General features: G+C 32.6%; 1 protein-coding gene across 1 annotated transcript in view; it reads right to left on the minus strand.

Annotated features, from left to right (window-relative positions):
• LOC135844824 (type-2 histone deacetylase 1) overlaps nucleotides 1-22,931 on the minus strand; it is a 49,949-nt gene that overhangs the window by 18,989 nt on the left and 8,029 nt on the right. Inside the window, exons 2-3 of the mRNA XM_065363190.1 lie at nucleotides 19,723-20,631; nucleotides 136-288 (exon numbers count right to left, since the gene is read on the minus strand). Coding sequence (XP_065219262.1) covers nucleotides 136-288; nucleotides 19,723-20,631 — 1,062 coding nt within the window. The remainder of the gene's footprint in view (nucleotides 1-135; nucleotides 289-19,722; nucleotides 20,632-22,931) is intronic.

Below are 22,931 nucleotides of genomic sequence, written 5' to 3' on the forward strand. Positions count from 1 at the left end.
CGGTGCTGTAGGAAGCATGGCATCTTTCCCTTTCGCGACGAGCGTACTTTTATGAGTTAGAGTTTACGCTTTGAAATATAGCGAGAGAATAATGTAAATAAATCTGCGTAAGAATAGCCATTAAAATCAACGTACCAATGATGGAGACGGTGGAAACGACCGCAAATGCTGCTACCGTTATTAGTGCGATGTTAAGCGTGCTCAGAGGTGGACTTTCGGGCATCGTACGACGACTGGTGGACGATATTTTCGTTTCGTTCGTATTGAAATCTTCTTCGGCTAGGCCGGCTGTAAAAACAAACGTGAAAATAGAAATTAGAGTCATAAAATTGGAAAAAATATTATTGTAAGTAATTTTTTTGATCTATTTCAATTCGAGGAAAAGGAGGATCACAGTTTACATAAAATGTATTTGAGCCACAAATTTTTGGGGTCAAAATGATTCTATTTTTGAAGAGAACAAAAAAATTGGTGAAAAATCAAAATTTTGAAAGAGAAGAATAAATGGAAAATTACCAAATATTTTATTGAAGGAAAATGAAAAAAAGCAGACCTTCATAATTTTGAAGAAAAAAAAAACTGTAGGCAATTTCGGCAAAAAAAACAGGGCCTTCTTGGAAATTTTGAAAAAAAAATTTTTCAATTTTGGAAAAAATAGGATTTTTGAGCAGCCGAGAAAAAAATCAAAACTTCTTAGGTGCTTTGGCAAAAAAACCAGAAGAATTTTTGACAATTCGAGCTTAACTGAGGCTTTCTGACAATTTCCATGAAAACTGACCTGTTTTTGAAAATTCAGGCAAAAAAAGCTTTCTTTTGCTAAACTGAACTTTTACTTCTCAATTTTGGAAAAAACAGAACTTCTGGACCACTAAGACAACTATCAATACTTTTTGGATGTTTTGGAAAAAAAAAAAATAGAACGTTCTCAGCAATTTTGAAAAAATTAGGATTTGAACATTTTGGTAAAAATGGAACTACTTTCAGATAATTTTAGAAAAAATGAAATATTTTAAAATAATTTTGGCCAAAATTAAGACTTTTTTAAAATCTTGGCAAAAAAATGAAGTTCGATGACAATTTTGACAAAAAACATGACTTTTTTTGACGACTTCGATAAAAAAAAAAAAATTTGGCAATTTTGGCAGAAACGCTAACGTTTTTTATCATTATAGAAAAAAAGAAAAAATTGAGATTTTTTCAACAATTTAGGCAAAAATCAGGACTTTTTGACCACGTTGACAAAATTGGACTTTCTGACAATTTTTACGAAAAACAAAACCTTTTTCGGCAATTTTGGTAAAACACACTTTAGGACCGTTTTGACAAATAACGAGACCTTTTTCAACTATTTTGGTGAAAAAATTTCGGAAATTTCATCAACAGAGCATTGATATTTTTTTGATGATTTAGACAAAAAAGCAGGATTTTTTGGCAATCCTCTTGAAAAATTGTTTTTTTTTTTGACAATAGACTATTCAGCAATATTAGACGGTTAAAGCAAAAATTCATGAATTTTGTGTGTTTTGGCCAGCAAACATTTTTCAGCAATTTTAGCAAAAATGTGCCTTTTCGACAATTTTGATAAAAATGAATTAATTATCAGATGACTTTAGAAAAATTTAAATTCTAACAATATTGACAACAATTCGGACTTTTTCTTAATTTTAAACAAAATTAAGATTTTCTAACAATTTGGGTTGGTGGGGGGGGGGGGAATTGGTTCTTTAAATTAACAATTTTTTGACGATTTTGATGGGGGAAAAAACATGAATTTTTAGCAATTTTAGCAGAACATTGGAATTTTTATTTGGTAATTTGGTTGGTGGCATAACATTATACTTTCTTTCGGGAATTTAGGCAAAAAACAGGACTTCTGGCATTTTTGGCAGAAAAAGGATTTTATTAGGCAATTTCGACAAAAAAGCACGACTTATTTGGCAATTCTGACAAAAAAGTGGAGCAGAAGCAGGATAGGAGGACAAAACATCCAAAAGTGATAAAAACCACTCTTTTTCAAAATCGACCTCACTCTGAGGACCCTTGGCTCAGTACTTTTATGGATAGTCTCCTATCCAAAGTATTTCTCATCAATTTTCGTCAAAATCCGAAACACTTTTTTTTGCTCCACTATACTGAACAGTGAACACTCTGTTAGTACGAAAAGTTTCCAATAATCGAAGTTCTATTTGCTTAATCGATTTATGAAATCCTTCAACAATAAAATATAACCTTCTTCAACTTGCTTTTTGACAGCATTATCACATATCGCATCGTACCCGATGAAAATTTTCAGCCTCTCGATAATTTCCAAACACTCGAAAATATATTCCAACATTTGCGACACTTTAACTATGAAAAAAATACCTTTAAAACTTGACAGCTAGAAGTCGTTTGAAAAAACAACAGTTTAAAATTTACCTAAACTTGAGAGCTGCTAAGCCTCAGGATAGGTTAAAAAGTTACCATTCTACAGACTATAGGACACCATCAAGGGTACGTATAAAAAATACGCGCTAATGCAGTAACACACTCGAAAAAGCTAAAAGTAAACCACTCAAAGGTTCGAAGAAATCGTTTTTGGTAACGAGTCAGCGAGTGAATTATTTGATCCTTTTAGGTTTTTTTCCCTCCTTCTAATACGAGAGTTCTTTTATTTTCGAAAATAAAAGCATATAGTTTTTTTTTTTTGTTTTCGATGACGTAGTGTATATCTAACGAGAGAATAACGACGACGACGCGTTCTTCGTATCGAATAACGTGCTCGAATGAGTTTCAATTTGAAACTTACACGATATTCTGTCTCTCGAAAAGAAAGAATCCTGTTGCCGAGAGAACGCACAGTCGCAGACGACAGGGGAGACGATGAGATTACAAAAGGTGAACTTTGAAAAGATGTTAGTGGCGGAATTTTTTTAAAGCTTTAATTCATTTAACCCAAAGCATCGAGTCGGAATCGCGCAGCGCGTCGTAATTTCAAATAGCGTGTACAGACCAACTTACTCATCAAATCGGTGGCGGCGGTGAAAAGTGTCACCGTTGACGTCGAATTCGAGTAATTTATTATTTAACGAGCGTAGCTCGAGTCATGTACGAGAGAAAAAAAAACACAGGAAAAAATTCGATCGTAGAAATGCCAACTTGGGAGGAAAGAGGTGAAAAAAAGCTGCCGAGTGTTGGGCGTGTCGTGTCTATTACGGTACAAGGAACATTTCATTACTATAGGACTAGAACTTTTCTATAATAAACGACACGTATTGTAAATGTCGACGAGTGAATGACCGCCAAACGAATAAAAGCGCAAATTCTTCGCCTTTGAAAAGGCTCTAACAAGATAAGTATGGTGATTTGCCCCTTGACTCGAATTTTCAATTTTATGTCTATACGCTCGTTGGTATTGATAGAATATGTTTCGAGAATTTAATAAAAGAGCAATTGAAGGGGTGGTGTTTTGCTCATTTTCAAACTGGTAAAAAAAATGTTCGTATTTTATAACTGTATACAAAGGATCGTCCGTTTGAAAAGTCAGCACAGTGAAAAAAATGTGTCGATAAAGTTGAACTTTCTAATTTTTTATCAAAGTATACCTCAAATACAAAGCTTGAAAAAATTGAACAGAATTCATTAATAATACGTAGGTAAAACACAGCAGTTTGAAACTACGACAAAAAGTTGTAAAAGAAGCCTCAAACAGTTCAATAACCATTTTCGACCAATGAAAACGCTACATTTTGCAATATTGACGACATACAATGTTCAAAAAGTTTTGAAAGAACCTCAATCAGGTCAATAATCATTTTCGACCAATCCGAACATTGGATTTTAAAATTCCGATGAGATGCGTTTATAATGTTGTATCAAACACTCAAAAAGCTCAATAATCAATTTTGACCAATCAGAACGCTACATTTTGAAACTTTGATGAAATGTATTCAAAAATTTGTAAAATAATCTAAAAACCAGCTCAATAACTTTTTTAACCAATCAAAACACAGCAATTTGAAACTTTAACAAAATGTGTTCAAAAAGTTGAAAGAAGAGCCTCGAAGAGTTCAATAACCATTTTCGACCAATGAAAACGCTACATTTTACAATCTTGACGAAATCTGTTCAAAAAGTTTTGAAAGAACCTCAATCGGGTCAGTAATCATTTTTGACCAATAAGAACGTTGGATTTTGAAATATTGTCGAAATGCGTTTGTAATGATGTATCAAGCACTCAAATAGCTCAATAATGAATGCCAACCAATCACAACACTGTATTTAAGTGTTATTGAAAATTCAAAAAGTCCTTTCGATTGACGAATTGCGTTAATGAATTAGTTGTATCCAAAAAACTCCAAATGATGAAAATTTGCTCAAAAGTTTTAAATGAACAACTTAAAACAGCCCAATACGTAATCGTTTTCGACAAATCAAAACACAGCATTTTGTAAAATTACAAAAGATCTTCAAACAGCTAAACAATTTTAGACCAATCCAAACACAGCATTTTGTAACTTTGACGAAAATATGTTCAAAAAGTTGTAAATGAGCCTCAAACAGCTCAATAATCAATTTCGACCAATCAGAGCCCGGCATTATGTAACTTTGACGAAATGTGTTCAAAAAATGTGAAAAAAAAAAAAAAAACTGAATAGCTTAATAATCATGTTTCGCTCAATAAGAACATGGTATTTTGAAATATTAATGAAATGCGTTGATAAAGTTGTATCAGACAATGCAAAGGTTCAAAAATCACTTTCGACCAATCAGAACGCAGGATTTTGAAACTTTAATGAAAATGTGCTCTTAAGTTTTGAAAGAGCCTAAATTACGTGAATAATCATTTTCGACCAATCAAAACACAGCGTTTTGAAATATTAAGTTGAAGTTGGATTGGTAGGAACATTGTAAATTCAAAAAGTTGTATAAGAAGTTGAAAGAAGACACTCATCAATATCGACCAATCAGATCGTGGCATATTGAAATTTTTGTGGAAAGTGTTTATGAAGTACTACCGGACACTCAAAATGCTCAATAACCAATTTCGACCAATCGGAATTACCATATTTAAATTTAATGTTTAAGTAGGGTGGAACACGTGTTCATTGAAAATTCAAATAGTTTCATCAAAAGCTGAAAAAGGACACAAGAACACTAATCAAAATCGACCAATTAGAACATTGGATTTTGAAATTTCGATGTAATGCGTTTATAATGTTGTATCAGACACGCAAAAGATTTCAATAATCAATTTCGACCAATCACGACGCAGCATTTTGAAACTTTGGAATAACCTCAATCAGGTAAATAATCATTTTCGACCAATTAGAACACTGGATTTTGTAATTTCGATGAAATGCGGTTGTAATGATGTATCAAGCACTCAAAAAGCTTGCATTTTGAAATTGAAAGTTCAAGTACATAAGATGGACGAGTGTACATTGAAAATTCAAAAAAATTGTTTCGAAAGTCGCAAAAAAAGCATCAATCCATATCGACCAATCAGAAAGTGCCATTTGGACATATTGATGGAATACCTACATTATTAATTATGTAAGGACCCTAAAGCAGCTCAATTAATTAATATACACCATTCAGAACGTGGCGTTTTTAAATTTTCATGGAATACGTTTAATATGTAGTTATATCAAGCACTGAATAAGATCAAAATTTAATTTCGACCTATCACTACACAGCATTTTGAAACTTCGATGAAATGTATTTGAAAAATTGTAAGAGAATCTAAAACAGCTCATTTTCAACCAATCAAAACACAGCAGTATTAAAATTAGACAAAATGTGTTCAAAAATTTTTAAAAACAGTCTCCAACAGTTCAATGATCATTTAGCCGAATCAAAACACAGTAGTTTGAAACGTTGACAAAACGTGTTCAGAAAATTGTAAAAAAAAACCTCAAACAGTTCAATAATCATTTTTGACCAATGAAAACGCTATATTTTGCAATCTTGACGAAATCCGTTCAAAAAGTTTTGAAAGAACCTCAATCAGGACGATAATCATTTTCAACCAATTAGAACGTTGGATTTTGAAATACTGTCAAATGCGTTTATATTGTTGAATCAAGCACTCAAAAAGATCAATAATCAATTTCGACCAATCACGACACAGCATTTTGAAGCTTTGATGAAATGAAGTGAAAAATTGTAAAAGAATCTAAATCAGCTCAATAATAATTTTTTCAACCAATCAAAACACAACAGTTTGAAACTTTGACAAAATGTGTTCAAAAAGTTGTAAAAAAAGCCTCGACCAACGGTTCAATTATCATTTTAGAGCAATAAATACGCCACATTTTTAAACATTGACAAAATCTGTTCAAAATTTTTATGAAATAACCTCAATCAGGTCAATAATCATTTTCGACCAATCAGAACATTGGATTTTGAAATACTGATGAAATGCGTTTATAATGTTGTATCAAGCACTCAAAATGCGCAATAAATTAATATCGACCAATCAGAACACGGCATTTTGATATTTTCATGGAATGCATTTATACATGTTGTATTAGACACTCAAAAAGCTCAACTATCAATTTCGACCAATCAAAACTCAGCTTTTTGAAACATTGACAAAATGTGTTCAAAAAGTTTTGAAAGAGCCTCACTCAGGTCAATAATCATTTCCGACCAATTAAAGCGCTACATTTTGAAACTTTGACGAAATCTGTTTAAAAAGATTAGAAAAAACCTCAATCAGGGCAATAACCATTTTCGACCAATCAGAAGATAGCATTTTGAAATACTGATGAAATGCGTTTATAATGTTGTAACAGACACTCAAAAAGATCAATAATCAATTTCGACTAATCAGAACGTCGAATTTTGAATTTTTTATTAAATGTATCGATAAAGTGTAAAAAAATCTAAATCAGCTTGATAATAATTTTTTCAACCAATCAAAATGCAGATTTTTGAAACTTTGACAAAATGTGTCAAAAACTTGTAAGAAAAAGCCTCGAGCAGTTAAATTAATATCGATCAATCAGAACATGGCATTTTGGAATTTTCATGGACTGCATTCATGTACCTATATGTAGTTGTATCGGGAACTCAAAGACCTCAACATTGTACAAGACTCTAAATCAGCTAAATAATAATGTTTTCAACCAATCAAAACGCAGCTTTTTGAAACTTTGACAAAATGTGTTCAAAAAGATTTGAAAGAACCTTCAATGATATTTTTCGACCAATCAGAACATTGGATTTTGAAATACTGATGAAATGCGTTTATAATGTTGTATCAAGCACTCAAAAAGCTCAACAGTCAATTTCGACCAATCAGAACACGGAATTTTGAAACTTTGATGAAATGTATTAAAAAATTGAGAAAAAATCTAAAACAGCTCAATAACGACTTTTTCGACCAATCAAAACAAAGCAACTTGAAACTATATCAAAATGTGTTCAAAAAGTTGTAAAAAAAGCCTCAGACGGTTAAATTATCATTTTCGACCAATCAATACGCCACATTTTAAAACTTTGACGAAATCTTAATCTCAATTTTTTATTTGACTTGTTTTATAACTTTCAAAAAATAATCACTTTCTTAGAGAACATAACGGTCATTAAAAACTCGCGAAATGATTTCAAACACACATTCAACCACATAATCAGTTTCTGAGAATTCATGCAACTCCCGATAATTTGAACGAACGGATCAAATTAATCCATATTTATAGTTATAGCCAACGATGACTGATAATTTGAAGAAAAATGACCAGCTTTCTCAACTACATATAAAATATGAATCGACTCGGCTATTCTCAAAAAATACCTACCTACGTCAATTTATTAAACATTCAACTTCCCAAGCCAAATGGAAACAATTCGCAAAATGAAAAAAAAATACTTTCATCCAACACAATGCGATTTTTCATCCATCGGTTCGGTTCGTAAAGGAGAAAAATAGGCTGAAAATAGAAAGGAAGGAAAAAACTCGTTTTTTAAGCAAAGAAAAAAAATTGTCGAAAATACGAATATTATTTTACAATGAAAATCCCACGCATACAAAATACCGTGCTATAATATCGGAGGAAATTTTCTACGGACGAATTAAACTACATAAAAGAAGAAAAATCTTGACACAACGAATTTCGTATCAAATAATCCCATCCGCAAATTTACGGCCAAAATAAATTTCCCTGAGAGGCGTAATTTTCCTCTTAAATTCCTTCAATCTCCAAACGCAGACTACATTTTAAGGAACACGACGAGATACAGATACACGTTCGCAATACATATAGAAAAATGAAATACAAATATACGAATACGACTTTCGAAACTCAATAACGTTTAAAATTTAGCCACATGCTCGCACGCAAGGTCGAACATCTGGATAGAAAATTGCATCTAAAGAGGAAAGAAATTTTCTTCCGATGACCTTTGCAACATGGTAGAATTTTTCAAACCTTAAACAGAGAAACAACGTTATTATAGGCGTACAAACGGCAGCGTCACGTTCTTACTCGTATATTAGCAATAGCAACGAGGCATTTCAAAGTTCAAGGCAGCCGGTGATGAATTTTTTTCCTTAACTGGAAGAAAAAACATCGTCGAAACACCCCCTCGCCTCTTCACTGTATACCGCTTCGCTGCGTCGAGTCGAGTCGAGTGTAAATGAAATCAGCAGCAAAAACAGAAAGCTTCTAAAAACGTCGCGTAACTTTCGACATTAATTTTTATTTCGTCGACAACCTTGCAATCGACAAACATTTCGCGCCATCGAAAAACTAACATTGAAATCGTCGCCGAGTGCCTCGCTCCGGTTCCTCGTTCCTCATCCCTCATCGTGCTGCTCCTGCTAAATTGCTGCTTCAGCAATGTGAAAATTAATACGACAAATGCGCCATTGTGACAGGTGTGAAAGTTCGAACTGAACGAGTGAACGCCATTCGAGGGTCGTAATTTACAACGATTTGGGTAATTTTTCAAACTACCTACCGAAAAAGAGAAACCCGCGAATGCGAATTGCCAACAACGAACGGATTAATCGGCCGCTGCCGCCGTCGGGTCGTGACTCGTGAGCCATGTACGACTATACGAGAATACGATACGTCAAATGCTCGGGCGAAAGCAAACAGCAAACGTTCTTCCAGTTATTAAAAACCTAATGATCTGTATAATATGATTCGTCGACGCGAATAAACACGTTGCATAATACACGAGTCGAATACAAAATACCGGCGAGTGTTGCCAAATTATACAATTCGGCTGAGTAAATACAAAAATCGTACGATTCATCGCCATCATTCTCGAAATGTTCCAGTTAATTAAAAACCACGAATTTGTAGGAAGGATGTTGTGAGTAATCTGAATTATCAGTTTAAACGAACTCGCGCTACTTATTACAACATGTGACAGAATTTTATTTTCATCGCAGCCTGCCTAAAGCAAATCAAATAATAACACATGTTTTGGTTGGACTCGAATAAGTATCTATCTACCTATGTATTATAAAAAATATGTCTCGTAAAAACACTGTGAAGTTGAAATAATATTGGAAAATGGTTAGATAATCGAAGAAATTCCAGTGAAATTGAGCGAAACGTGAAGACTGCTTGATGAAAATTTATTTAAATACTTACTCATCATGAAAACGTTAGAAAATGATCAAAACTTTATGAAACATTGTGAAATTCGAACGAAATTTCACAAAAAGTGGTGAGAATATCAAACTGTTGAGATTTACAAAAAATTGAAGAAACGTCACGAAAATGTAATTAATTACAGAAATTACCTCGAGGATCGAAAAAATGAGAAAAATTGAGGAAAATCAATCTAATGCTAAAGTCCAACATGGAATGACATTTTCCAAAAATTGTTACTATAAGTAGGTACATACAAAGTACCTAGGTTAAAATCAGCATAAAAATCATTGAACTGACCTCTGGTAAAATTTCAATGAAATTGAGCGAAACAAGGAGAAAACTGCTAGAAAATTTGTTAAAATACTTATGAAAATTATAAAAAATAGTATAAAGTTATTGTGATATGAAATTTGAGCAAAATATCACAAAAAATGTTAAAAATACCACACAAATTGTTGAAATTTGCAAAAAATCGAAAAAAAATTGAGAAAAATCCATGTCACACAAATAACATTTAAATTGGAATAGTATTTTGCCAAAATTACATACTACTTAAAGTAGGTAAGAAAACAGCGTAAAAATCTTTGAATTGACCAAAAATTGACGAAATTTCCGCGATTTTGAAGTGAAAATTCAATAACACATTTGAAAATTTAATCAAAATATAGCCAAAAATTTTCAAAATGAAAACCCTACAAAAAAAATTGTTGAAAATCAAAAAAAAAAATCACCAAAAAGGTCGTAATTAGGTAAATTAGGAAGTAGTTTTACAAAAACTATGCAAAATATTAGGTAGGTATAAAAAACGTGAACTTGGTGTAAACGTCACGAAAAAAAAAACACCAAAAATTGATGAAATCACAAAAATTGTATAAATGAGGAGCTTGGTGACAAAGTTAGACAAACGCCACAGGGTTGATTTTGAGAAAATCTATGTTTTTTGTTACAAAAATATACAGCATTGTAAAGGTGGGGGATATTTGACAAATTGTAGTGATGATACTGAGTAACAAAAATACAAAAAATATCCTTCCACCATCACCCCCCACCACTAATAAAAAGAACCTGAAAATGCATTTGTCTGATTTTGAAACCAAGATGAAGATAATTTGAAATTGAAGCTGTCTAGATCAGTTAGGTTTTGATACGTATAGGATTTTTAACTCTCTTTCCAGGTCAAGAAACGCGATCAAAGTTGCGCCTTAGTTTCAAAAACGGACATGTGAACATTATCTTAGTTTCAAAATGAGACATATCCTATCATCTTAGTTTCAAAAACAGACATATCCTGGATATGTCTGTTTTTGAAACTAAGGCAATTTGCACATGTCTGTTTTTGAAACTAAGGCAAAACTTTGAGCACGTTTTTTACCCTTTTACGTACTATATTGAAAATAACAGACCTTGGCAATGAAAAGAGCGTTAAAAATCCTACAAGAATCAATATCTAACTCGATTTTTGTAGAAGTGGCGTTTGTCTAACTTTGTAACCAACCTCCTCAAATTGTCATGAAAAATTGTAAACGTTCCTACAAAAATTGCACAAAATTGCAAAAAACATCCTGAAAATTTATAAAAACAGTTATAAATGGCAAAAACACTGACGTAAAATCACATAAGACGCCAGAACATTTCAATTAAAAATGTAAAAAAAAAGAAAAAAAAACCAATTGAAATCCAAATGATGAAATTTGATTACGACTTTGACAATTTGAGCAAAAATAATTTTTTTTGCAATTAGTCAATAATTACTGGTAAGCAAAATGAAATCTTACTTCAAATTTGTGTCAGAAAAGTGAGACAAGTCTGCAACTTTTTGGTAATAAATTAAGTGAAATTTTTTGACATTTTTTGACCAAAAAGTGAGAATTTTTGGCAATTTCTGGCAAAAAAGCGAAATTTTGAACATTTTAGCAAAAGACATTGCTTTTTCGGCAATTTTTTCCAAAACCCCGGACAAAAAATCATGACTTCTTCATGACATATTTTTCACATTTTTACCACATGAAAATACCTCCCTCCACCTCCCTCCACCTCCCACCCAAAAAAAATTACAACTTGAAACTACGAGGACATTTTTATTTCAATTTGCAGGCAAGTAAGTACGAGGTGTTTCGGTTTTTTCATTTTCTGATTTTACAATTTTTTTTTATTTCTTCATTTAATGGGTTTTTAAAAAAAATTTCAAGTGTGTTTAGAGCAAAATTCATGACTCTTTCGTGACTTTTTGTGACTTTCATGACCGTTAGACATCTTGTTTAGGCAATGTTTTGGCAACATTATGACAATTTTCAGCAAAAAGCGATACTTTTTAAACAATTTTTGGCATTTCTAGTTGGAAAAACGAAATTTTTCAACAATTTAGTAAAAAGCGAGAACTCTAAGTCAATTTTTGGCAAGACGCAAGACTTTGGAAATTACTGACAAAAAATCGATATTTTTTTAGTAGGGTTAATTTACGTTAAAAAAAAATTATACTTTCTTAAAAATTCAATTCATTGTTAGGTACCAAAAATGTTGGGAAAAATTGAGACTTTGACCAATTCTGTAAAAAAGTAACGGTCTTTTGAAATTTTTGGTTACAAAGCGAGATTTTTGGTCAGTTTTTGAAAAAAAGCGAGACATTCGTAATTTTTTGCAAACAAAGCAACAACTTTCAGCAAGTTTTGGCAAAATGTATTGCTTTTTCCTCAATTTTTAAATCAGACAATAATTTTCTATCTTCTTTCGGAGTTTTGAATTCTCATTCCCGTCTTCATCTCCTATAAAACCCACAAAATATTGAATATTTTTTTAATTACATCATCCAAATGAGCTGTTGAGAGATAGGAAAACGAGAAAACGTCAGAATGACACAAGTTCCATTCTTAGAAAAGATAGGAAAGGTTGTGAATCGTTCAACAGAACACGATTATTCATTTTCGATTTTTCATCAACATTTTTTTTTTTGTGTACTAAAGACGATCACCGATCCACATCCATTCGTATAATAATATCTCGCTATTAAATCACTTCCATAAAAATCATCGACGTGAACTGGAAGAAAAACACGAACAGACTCGAGTAGGTATACTATCGAGCTTGAATGAAAAATCAACCATGCAAAGTCGTCGATCAACCTCGTATTAAAATTACAAAAATTACGACAAAGGAAAAAACCACGCGGCCGCGTGCCGTAAAAAAAATAGATTACAAAATTGTACCGTTCGTATAGCGTTTATATTCATAAGAATAACGATCCGGCTGAAATTACGGTCGGTTTAATTCGTCTAATGACCGAGTTACGACATTGAAACTTTTTTGTTCATCTAATTCCGGTCCTTGATGTGTTTGCAGTTCGCACCTCTCTTATATGTCGTTGGTGTCACGACAACACCAAAGCCACTTACGAGTATAGGTAAAAAGAAAGGATAGGTACCTATACCTACAATATAAATCGAATACATTCGTTGTTGTTTTTTTCGAGTAAAAAAAAAATAGAAGACGAATATTTATGTGCATATGGTATACGAAAGGTATTCGACAAAACCGTACTAATGAAGAGATCCGTCGCAATAAAAACAAACGAACGTACGTTCGTCATTTACATACGAAAGTTCAGCAGAATAGTGGCATATATTTTCAAACGTACGGGTACGCTTTCCCCTTTCTTATGGATACCAATTACCAAACACCATAACCGCCAACCATCTCGTAAACGACGCTTTTTGGTAATTTACGTACTACACAAGTTCGCCTTCTCTCTGTGATTTCTCTCGCTTCTTTTTCTGCTCTTTTTTACGTTTGCTTGTTTGTTTGTTTAATGGCGACTCGATGAGATGACATTTGCCATTGTCGTTTTACATATCTACTCTATTTGCTAATAAATTGAGAGGAATGTAAGGCGACAAAAAAAATTACCAATTTCGAGAGTACCTACACCGCGATAGACGCGTGTTCAGGTGTCAATAAAAAAGCGTGTTTTGTCAGCGGAGAAGGTCAAGCGTCGTATTGATATTTATTCAGGTTTTATTTTGTGTATTTGTCGGCGGTATTATTTGATACCGTTGTTTATATTTTGTAAATTTACACCATCGGTGTCGAGATCGATTTCAACGTGTTGTTGATATTCAGTCAAATTTTGTCATGTATGGGTTGTGACGAGTGAACTTCGATTGGGATTTTAAAAATTATCTATTTTTTTCCTTTCAAGTCCGTCGGGAATTCTGAAGATGGGTGCAGTGTTTTTCAATTAGAATAACGAACTAGGTACGAGTATTTAATTTTTTTTTAGTATTTTTACACAATTTGACGAAAGTTTACGTATACTCGAAATTTAAAAAACCACAAAAACTGGATCGGTTCTAATATAAGTAATTTCGAGAAAAGCTGGATGTCAAAAAGCACAATTATGAATGTTAACCAATCACAACAGAGCATTTTGAAATTGAAAGAGCAAAAAGTTGAAAAAATACCTAATCCATATCGACCAATCGGAACGTGGGATTTTGAAATATTGATTAAATACGCAAATGAAGATGAATAAGACCCTGCAGCAGCTCAATAAATTAATATCGACCAATCAGAACGCGGCATTTTAAAAATTTTATAGAATACATTTACATAGTTGTATCAGACACTAAAAAGATTTAAATATTAAATTTCGACCAATCAGAACACGGAATTTTGAAACTTTGACAAAATGTGTTCAAATAGGTTGTAAAAAAACCAAGAACAGTTCATTGAGTTCAATAATCATTTTCGACCAATCAGAACATCAGATATTGAAACACTGATGAAACAAATTTACGCGTATAATGTTGTAACGACACTCAAAAAATTTCAGTAATCAATTTCGACCAATCACGACACACCATTTTGAAGCTTTGATGAAATGTATTCAAATTATTTTAAAAGAATCTAAATTAGCTCAATATAGCAATTTTTTCGACCAATCAAAACACAGCTATTTGAAACTTTGACAAAATGTGTTCAAAAAGTCGTAAAAAGAGCCTCGAATAGTTCAATAATCATTTTCCACCAATCAAAACACGAAATTTTGTAATTTTGACAAAATCAGTTCAAAAAATTAGGAAAGAACCTCAAACAAGTCATCAATCACTTTCGACCAATTGGAACATTGGATTTTGAAATTACGATGAAATGCGTTCATAACGTTGTATCAAGCACTCAAAAAGGTCAGAATTTTAATAAAGATGTAAAAGTCCCGACAGCAGCTCAATCAATTAATATCGACCAATCAGAACGAGGCATTTGACATTTTCAACACTCAAAAAGCTCAATAATCAATTTCGACCAATCACGACACAGCATTTTGAAGCATTGATGAAATGTATCTGAAAAATTGTAAAAGAATCTAAAACAGCTCAATAATATTTTTTACAACCAATCAAAACACAGCCATTTAAAACTTTGACAAAATGTGCTTAAAAAGTTTTGAAAGAACCTCAATCAGGTCAATCATCATTTTCGACCAATTAGAACGTTGGACGTTGAAATTCAGTTGAAATGCGTTGTGTATCGGACAACCAAAAAATTAATGATCATTGTCGACCAATCACGACACAGTATTATGAAGTTAATCAAAGCTTCAAAATAATGTGTTGTGATTGGTCGAAACTGATAATTGACCTTTTTTTAGTGCTTGATACAACGTAATAAACGCATTTCGTCAGTATTTCAAACGGCTGCGTTTCCATTGGTTGAAAAATATTTGAGTGTCTGATACAACGTAATAAATGCATTACATGAAAATTTCAAAATGCCACGTTCTGATTGGTCGATATTAATTTATTGAGCTTCTTTAGGGTCTTATACAACTTTACTAACGTACATATATCATTAATATATCAAATTGACACGTTACGATTGGTTGATATTGATTATTGATCTTTTTCTAGTGCTTGTATACAACATTTTAAACGCATATTTCGTCGGAATTTTCAAAATTCAATGTTCTAATTGGGCGAAAATGATTATAGAACCATTCGAGGATCTTTTTACAATTTTTTGAACACATGTCAAAGTTTCAAACGGCTGTTCCTATTGGTTGAAAAAATTACTATTGAGCAGATATACATAGATTCTTTTAAAATTTTTTGAATACATTTCTTCAAATCTTCAAAATGCTGTGTCGTGATTGGTCGATAATGATTATCGCAAATTTTTTGAGCGTATGATACAACAATATAAACCCATTTGGTCAGTATTTAAAAATGCAACGCTCTGATTGGTCGTAAATGATTATTGACCAGATTAAGGTTCTTTCAAAACTGTTTGAACACATTTTGTTAAGTTTCAAACAGCTGTGTTTCGGTTAGTCGAAAAAAATTTTATTGAGATGTATAAGATTATTTTACAATTTTTAATGCATTTTATTAAAGCTTCAAAATTCTGCGTTTTGATTGGTCGAAAATGATTGATGGCCTGATTGAAGTTCATTCAAATCTTTTTGAACAGATTTCGTCTAAATTTCATTGATTGGTGGAAAATGATTATTGAACTGTTCGAGGCTTTTTTTACGATTTTTTGAACATATTTTATCAAAGATTTAAACGGCTGTGTTCTGATTGGTCGAAATTGATTATTAACCTGACTGAGGTTCTTTCAAACCTTTTTGAACACATTTAGTCAAAGTTTCAAAGTGTAGCATATAGATTGGTGGAAAATGATTATTGAACTGTTCGAGGCTCGTTTTACAACTTTTCGAACATTCAATCAGCTGTGTTTTGATTGGTTGAAAAAATTATCATTTACCTGATTCAGATTCTCTTACAATTTTCAAATACATTTCATCAAAGGTTCGAAGTGCTGTGTCGTGATTAGTCGAAATTGATTATTGAGCTTTTCGAGTGTCTGATACAACAAATAAATTCATTCCATGAATATTTCAAAATGCCTCGTTCTGATTGGTTGATATTAATTAATTGAGCTGCTTTAGGGTCATTTACATACATCTTTGTTATAATGTACTTCATCAATAGGTATATCGAAATGGCACGTTCTGATTGGTCGATATTAATTGGCGTTTTTTTCAACTTTTTGTACTTTCAATATTTCGATAAATATTGATGAACAATGTGTTAATAAAGATGTGTAAGACCCTATAGAAGCTCAATAAATTGATATCAACCAATCAGAACGTAGCAAATTTGAAATTTTCAATAGCATTTTAAAAAGTTATACCAGACACTCGAAAAAATTTCAATAATCAATTTCGACCTATCAAAACACCGCATTTTGAAGCCTTCATGACATGTATTCAAAAATTTGTAAGAGATTTTTAAATCAACTCAATAATAACTTTTTCAACCAATCAAAACACAGCAGTTTGAAATTTTGACGAAATCTGTTCAAAAAGTTTTGAAAGAACCTCAATCACGTCAATAATCATTTTCCACTAATCAGAACATTGGATTTTGAAGTACTGATGAAATGCGTTTATATTGCTGTACCAGACACTCAAAAAGTTCAATAATCATTTTCAACCAATCACGACACAACATTCTGAAACTTGAATGTAATGTATTCAAAAAATTGTAAAAGAATCGAAATCAGCTCGATAATAATTTTTTGACCAATCAAAACAAAGCAGTTTGAAACTTTGACAAAATGTGTTCAAAAAGTTTTAATAAGAGTCTCGAACAGTTCAACAATCATTTTCGACCAATCAAAACGCCACATTTTTAAACTTTGACGAAATCTGTTCAAAAGGTTTTGAAAGAACCACAATCACGTCTGTAATCATTTTCTACCAATTAGAACATTGGATTTTGAAATTTCGATGGAATGCGTTTGTAATGATGTATCATATCAAGCACTAACAACCAATCACAACACTGCGTTTTGAAATTGAAAGTTCGAGTAGGATGGATGAGTGTTCAGTGAAAATTCAATAAGTCGTTAAAAAAGTTAAAAGAAAACACTAATCAATATTGACCAATCAGAATGTGCCAGTTTGAATAATATTTATGAAATACATTAAGAGGGTGCTCTACGTTTTGTTTGTTTACTTTTTAGCATACCCGCAGGCAGAGATTAGACATTTTTCAAAGGCATTTTTTTATTAGTTGGAGATAATGAAAGTGAATAATTATGAGTGAAAACGTTATTACTGTATTGAAACAACATAATAAAACTTTGAAACAAGGTAAACGATTAAAATATAATGAATTCAGACGATTCTCTATATTATTCGAGCATTCATTGTCAGTCATCACATCATCATAATTCTGAAACTACTGAACAGAATTTGATGAAATTTGAATATGTTGTGCAGAAATGAATTCCCGACAACTTGACGTTGTCCTTTTTTTGATTAATTTTGTTAAATCAAAGTTATAGCCATTTGAAATTTTCAAATGTCAATATCTCGAAAAATACAAAGAAATTTGAAAAAAGGGCAACGTCAACCTCTCTGAACCATTTTTATGCACAATATATCCAAATTTCATCAAATTCTGTTCAGTAGTTTCAGAATTATGATGTGATGACTGACAATGAATGCTCGAATAATATAGAGAATCGTCTGAATTCATTATATTTTAATCGTTTACCTCGTTTCAAAGTTTTATTATGTTGTTTCAATACAGTAATAACGTTTTCACTCATGATTATTCACTTTTATTATCTCCAACTAATAAAAAAATGCGTTTGAAAAATGTCTAATCTCTACCCGCGGGTATGCTAAAAAGTAAACAAACAAAACGTAGAGCACCCTCTTAATAAGAGATGTAAAAGACCCTAAAGCAGCTCAATCAATTAATATCGACCAATCAGAACGAAGCATTTTGAAATTTTCATGGAATGCATTTATACGTAAGTATACGTTCGTATCAGACACTCTGACTCAAAAAGTTCAATAATCAAATTAGGCCAATCGGAACACGGAATTTTGAAACTTCGGTGAAAAGTATTCAAAAAATTGTAAAATGATCTAAAAAAGATCAACAATCATTTTCGAGCAATCAAATCGCTACATTTTGAAACTTTGACGAAATCTGTCCAAAAAGTTTTGAAAGAACCACAATCAGATCAATAATTATTTTCGACCAATCCGAACATTGGATTTTAAAATTCCGATGAAATGCGTTTATAATGTTGTATCGAGCACTCGAAAAGCTCAATGATGAATGTCAACCTATCACAACACCGCATTTTGAAAATGAAAGTTCAAGTAGGATGGACGAGTGTTCATTGAAAATTCCAAGAGTCGTTTCGAAAGTTGAAAAAAAACACCAATCATTCAACTATACTTTGTACCTACGCAATATTCATTCATTTGGATCTCGACAAATATTCCCAATTTTTCTTTTTTTCTAAGTATCGAGTCAAGAACAAGAAACACAATCACAAGCACCTATTTCATACCTTAAAATACTCGTATTTTTTCCACTCGATATCAGCACGTTCAAATCAACAAACCACCTACACTCGCAACACCTTCATTATTCCTCTCCATATACAGCAAATTACATTCGAATTCGAATCTAATCATACAAATCGAAACAAAAGAGAAAAAATTACTCTACACACGTTTCTCACTCTCGCACCAACACGACATTACACGATACGATACGGCCAATGCGACGCGACGTCAGCGTCACAGTTGTAAAATTTTCCAGCATAAAAACTTCTCGTATTTCCCATCCATTTTAAGCCCGGTAATTTATTTTCTAATTAGTGCAAAAGTCGTATTTAATTTCCGTTTCAAAGCCGGGCACGTTTGTAAAACAGACGAGTCGAATTTACAATTTCAAAATGATCGCTATACTCCAACATTCGTTGGTTGTCGTAAATTCGTAATGTACATTAAATTACTACGGTAATTTTTCTAATTTCATAATTTATCGGTACCACTTTAAATCCACTTAGAGATGAAGAAGATTCGCTGTAAATTGAAAACCTCACACAACGCTCTGTGGTATAAATTTCGTCAAATTTGTAAAACAAGAGAAAAAAGTGACCAGAACTTGGTGGTTAGAACCAGCGCAGCGTAAATTATTACAGTAATTTTACTCTTTACTCAAAAATAGTACTTGGTTCAATCGTTAACTATTATAACTAGAACAATCATGCGAAATTATATACGAACATCGAGTAGGGTATACGATGGGTTACTTGTACTTACTTAATAACGTAATATTCTTCGAATTATCTTCGGTTACATTGTAATCATGGGACGTCTCATTTAGATGCCACTGGTCACTAATGTAATCGGTAGAGTTATCGTGAGTTTCGTTCAAGACCAACACGTTTGATATTTTCGGCGATTTTTCCGGCGCTGAGGCGTTATCCGATGTCGTATTTTTGACCTTGACGTTGATGCTGAATTTTTTGGCGAACGTGGAATTCGAATCGATTTTCGTTTTGTTTTCGTTATCTTTAGGATTTTTCAAAATGGCCGTCGGTACAGTGGGCAAACCACCGCCGACATTAGAACTAGCACCTTTAGGTGCGACGCTTTTATTAATCGATGTCGACGATCCGACGACGCTTAACGAAGAATTATTATCGGCGGAGTTATTTGAAACGGACGCTGAGGTGGTATTTATTATGGTCGTACTAGAATTATTATCGGCGACGGTGGTATTCGCCTCATGTGCAGTATCGTTTTTCGTCGACGAAACGCCTTTAGTAGCCGAATTATTAGCAGTACCCTGGGCTATTGTACCGTTAATCGTGCTGATCGTATCGTAAGTTAAATCACGAGCATTACGCGATGCATTAAAATCATCCAAGTCAAGATTCTGTTGGTCGACTGACTCTGTAGTACTTTGATTAGTTTCGGGCTGCGTAGCTATTACTCGGCTCACGCTATTCGGAGCTGTCTTTTTCTCCAAATGATCGTTGCTTTTCTTCACGATATCTAATCCGAGGCGTCTGGAGTCGTCACCACTCTGGGTACCTCGCAATATCGAGCTATATTTCGGATTTGAGAATTTCATCGATTCTCTAGCCGTTTCCGGTAACATCTTTTTGTACGCTGAGGTTGTCTCTTCTTCGCCAGCTGCCAGCACCGCGATTGCCATAATCAGATCTGTAACAATGAAAACGAAATAAAATTTAAGCATTTTTAAAATTTTTTATCAATGTTTTTGACGTTAAACATAGAGATCCTTCATTTCATCGTATAGTAGTATATGCCAAACAGTCTCCTAGATAAATTAGGGTAGGCTCCGGAGATGATACAAAATCAAAAAATATGAAAAAATGCGCGAAAATCAATTCTATTGAAGCAAAAAACAGGATGACAAGAGCTGAAAATTTCTAAAACCCCAAATACAGCAGGGTTGAAAATGATTAGAATCGTCAGATTGAAAATTTCGTGATCAAATTCCTGATTCAAATCATGTTTGCAACATTTTATTCGAATTTTGAGATGAAACTTTGACAAAATGTGTTCAAAAAGTTGTAAAAAGAGCCTGGAACAGTTCAATAATCGTTTTCGACCAATCAAAACGCTAAATTATGAAAATTTGGTGAAATCTGTTTGAAAAGTTTTGAAAGAACCTCAATCAGGTCGATAATCATTTTCGAGCAATTAGAACATTGGATTTTGAAATTCCGATGAAACGCGTTTGTAATGATGTATCAAGCACTCAAACAGATCAATAATGAATGTCAACCAATCACAGCACTGCATTTTGAATTGAAAGTTCAAGCAGGATGGACGAGTGTTCATTGAAAATTCAAAAAGTCATTTCCAAAGTTGGTGAAATGTATTCAAAAAATTGAAAAGGAATCTGCAAGAGATCCATGATGATTTTTCCACCAATCAAAACGCAGCAGTTCGTAACTTTGACAAAAGTGTTCAAAAAGTTGTAATACATCAGATCCTCGAACAGTTCAATAATCATTTCCGACCAATTAGAACGTTGGATTTTGATATTTTCATGGAATGCATTTTATATAGTTGTATCAAACACTCAAAAAGCCCAATAAACAATTTCGACCAATCACGACACAGCATTTTGAAGCATTGATGAAATGCATTTGAAAAATTGTAACAGAGTCTAAAACTGCTCAATAATGATTTTTTTCAACCAATCAAAACACTGCAGTATAAAAATTTGACATAATGTGTTCAAAAGGAACTAAAAAGAGCCTCGAACGGTTCAATAATCATTTTCGACCAATGAAAACGCTACATTTTGCAATCTTGACGAAATCTGTTCAAAAAGATTTGAAAAAACCTCAATCAGGTCAATAATCAATTTCGACCAATCAGAACGCGGTATTTTGAAACTTTGATGAAAAGTGTTCAAAAAGTTGTAAAAAAGAGCCTCGTACTGTTCAATAATGATTTTCGACCAATCACGACACAGCATTTTGAAGCATTGATGAAATGCATTTGAAAAATTGTAACAGAGTCTAAAACTGCTCAATAATGATTTTTTTCAACCAATCAAAACACTGCAGTATAAAAATTTGACATAATGTGTTCAAAAGGAACTAAAAAGAGCCTCGAACGGTTCAATAATCATTTTCGACCAATGAAAACGCTACATTTTGCAATCTTGACGAAATCTGTTCAAAAAGATTTGAAAAAACCTCAATCAGGTCAATAATCAATTTCGACCAATCAGAACGCGGTATTTTGAAACTTTGATGAAAAGTGTTCAAAAAGTTGTAAAAAAGAGCCTCGTACTGTTCAATAATGATTTTCGACCAATCAGAACGCAGAATTTTGAAACTCTGATGTAATGTATTCAAAAAATTGTAAAAGAATCGAAATCAGCTCAATAATAATTTTTTCAACCAATCAAAACACGGCAATTGGAAACTTGGCAAAATGTGTTCAAAAAGTTGTAAGAGGAGGCTCGAACAGTCAATAACCATTTTCGACCAATGAAAACGCTACATTTTGTAATCTTGAAGAAATTCTGTTCAAAAAGTGTAGAAAGAACCTCAATCGGGTCAGCAATCATTTTTAACCAATCAGAACGTTGGATTTTGAAATACTGTCAAAATGCGTTTATATAGTTGTATCAAACACTCAGAAAGATCGGTAATCAATTTCGACCAATCACGACACAGATTTTTGAAGCTTTGATGAAATGAAGTGAAAAAAATGTAAAAGAATCTAAATCAGCTCAATAATAATTCTTTCAACCAATCAAAACATAGCAGTTTGAAACTTTGACAAAATGTGTTCAAAAAGTTTTGACAGAACCTCAATCAGGTCAATAATCATTTTCGACCAATTAGAACGTTGGATTTTGAAATTCTGATGAAACGCGTTTAAAACGTTGTATCAAGCACTCTAAAAGCTCAATAATGAATGTCAACCAATCACAACACTGCATTTTAAAATTGTAAGTTCAAGTAGGATGGTTG

The sequence above is a fragment of the Planococcus citri genome, chromosome 4 (assembly GCF_950023065.1).
Source record: "Planococcus citri chromosome 4, ihPlaCitr1.1, whole genome shotgun sequence".
Taxonomy (NCBI): domain Eukaryota; kingdom Metazoa; phylum Arthropoda; class Insecta; order Hemiptera; family Pseudococcidae; genus Planococcus; species Planococcus citri.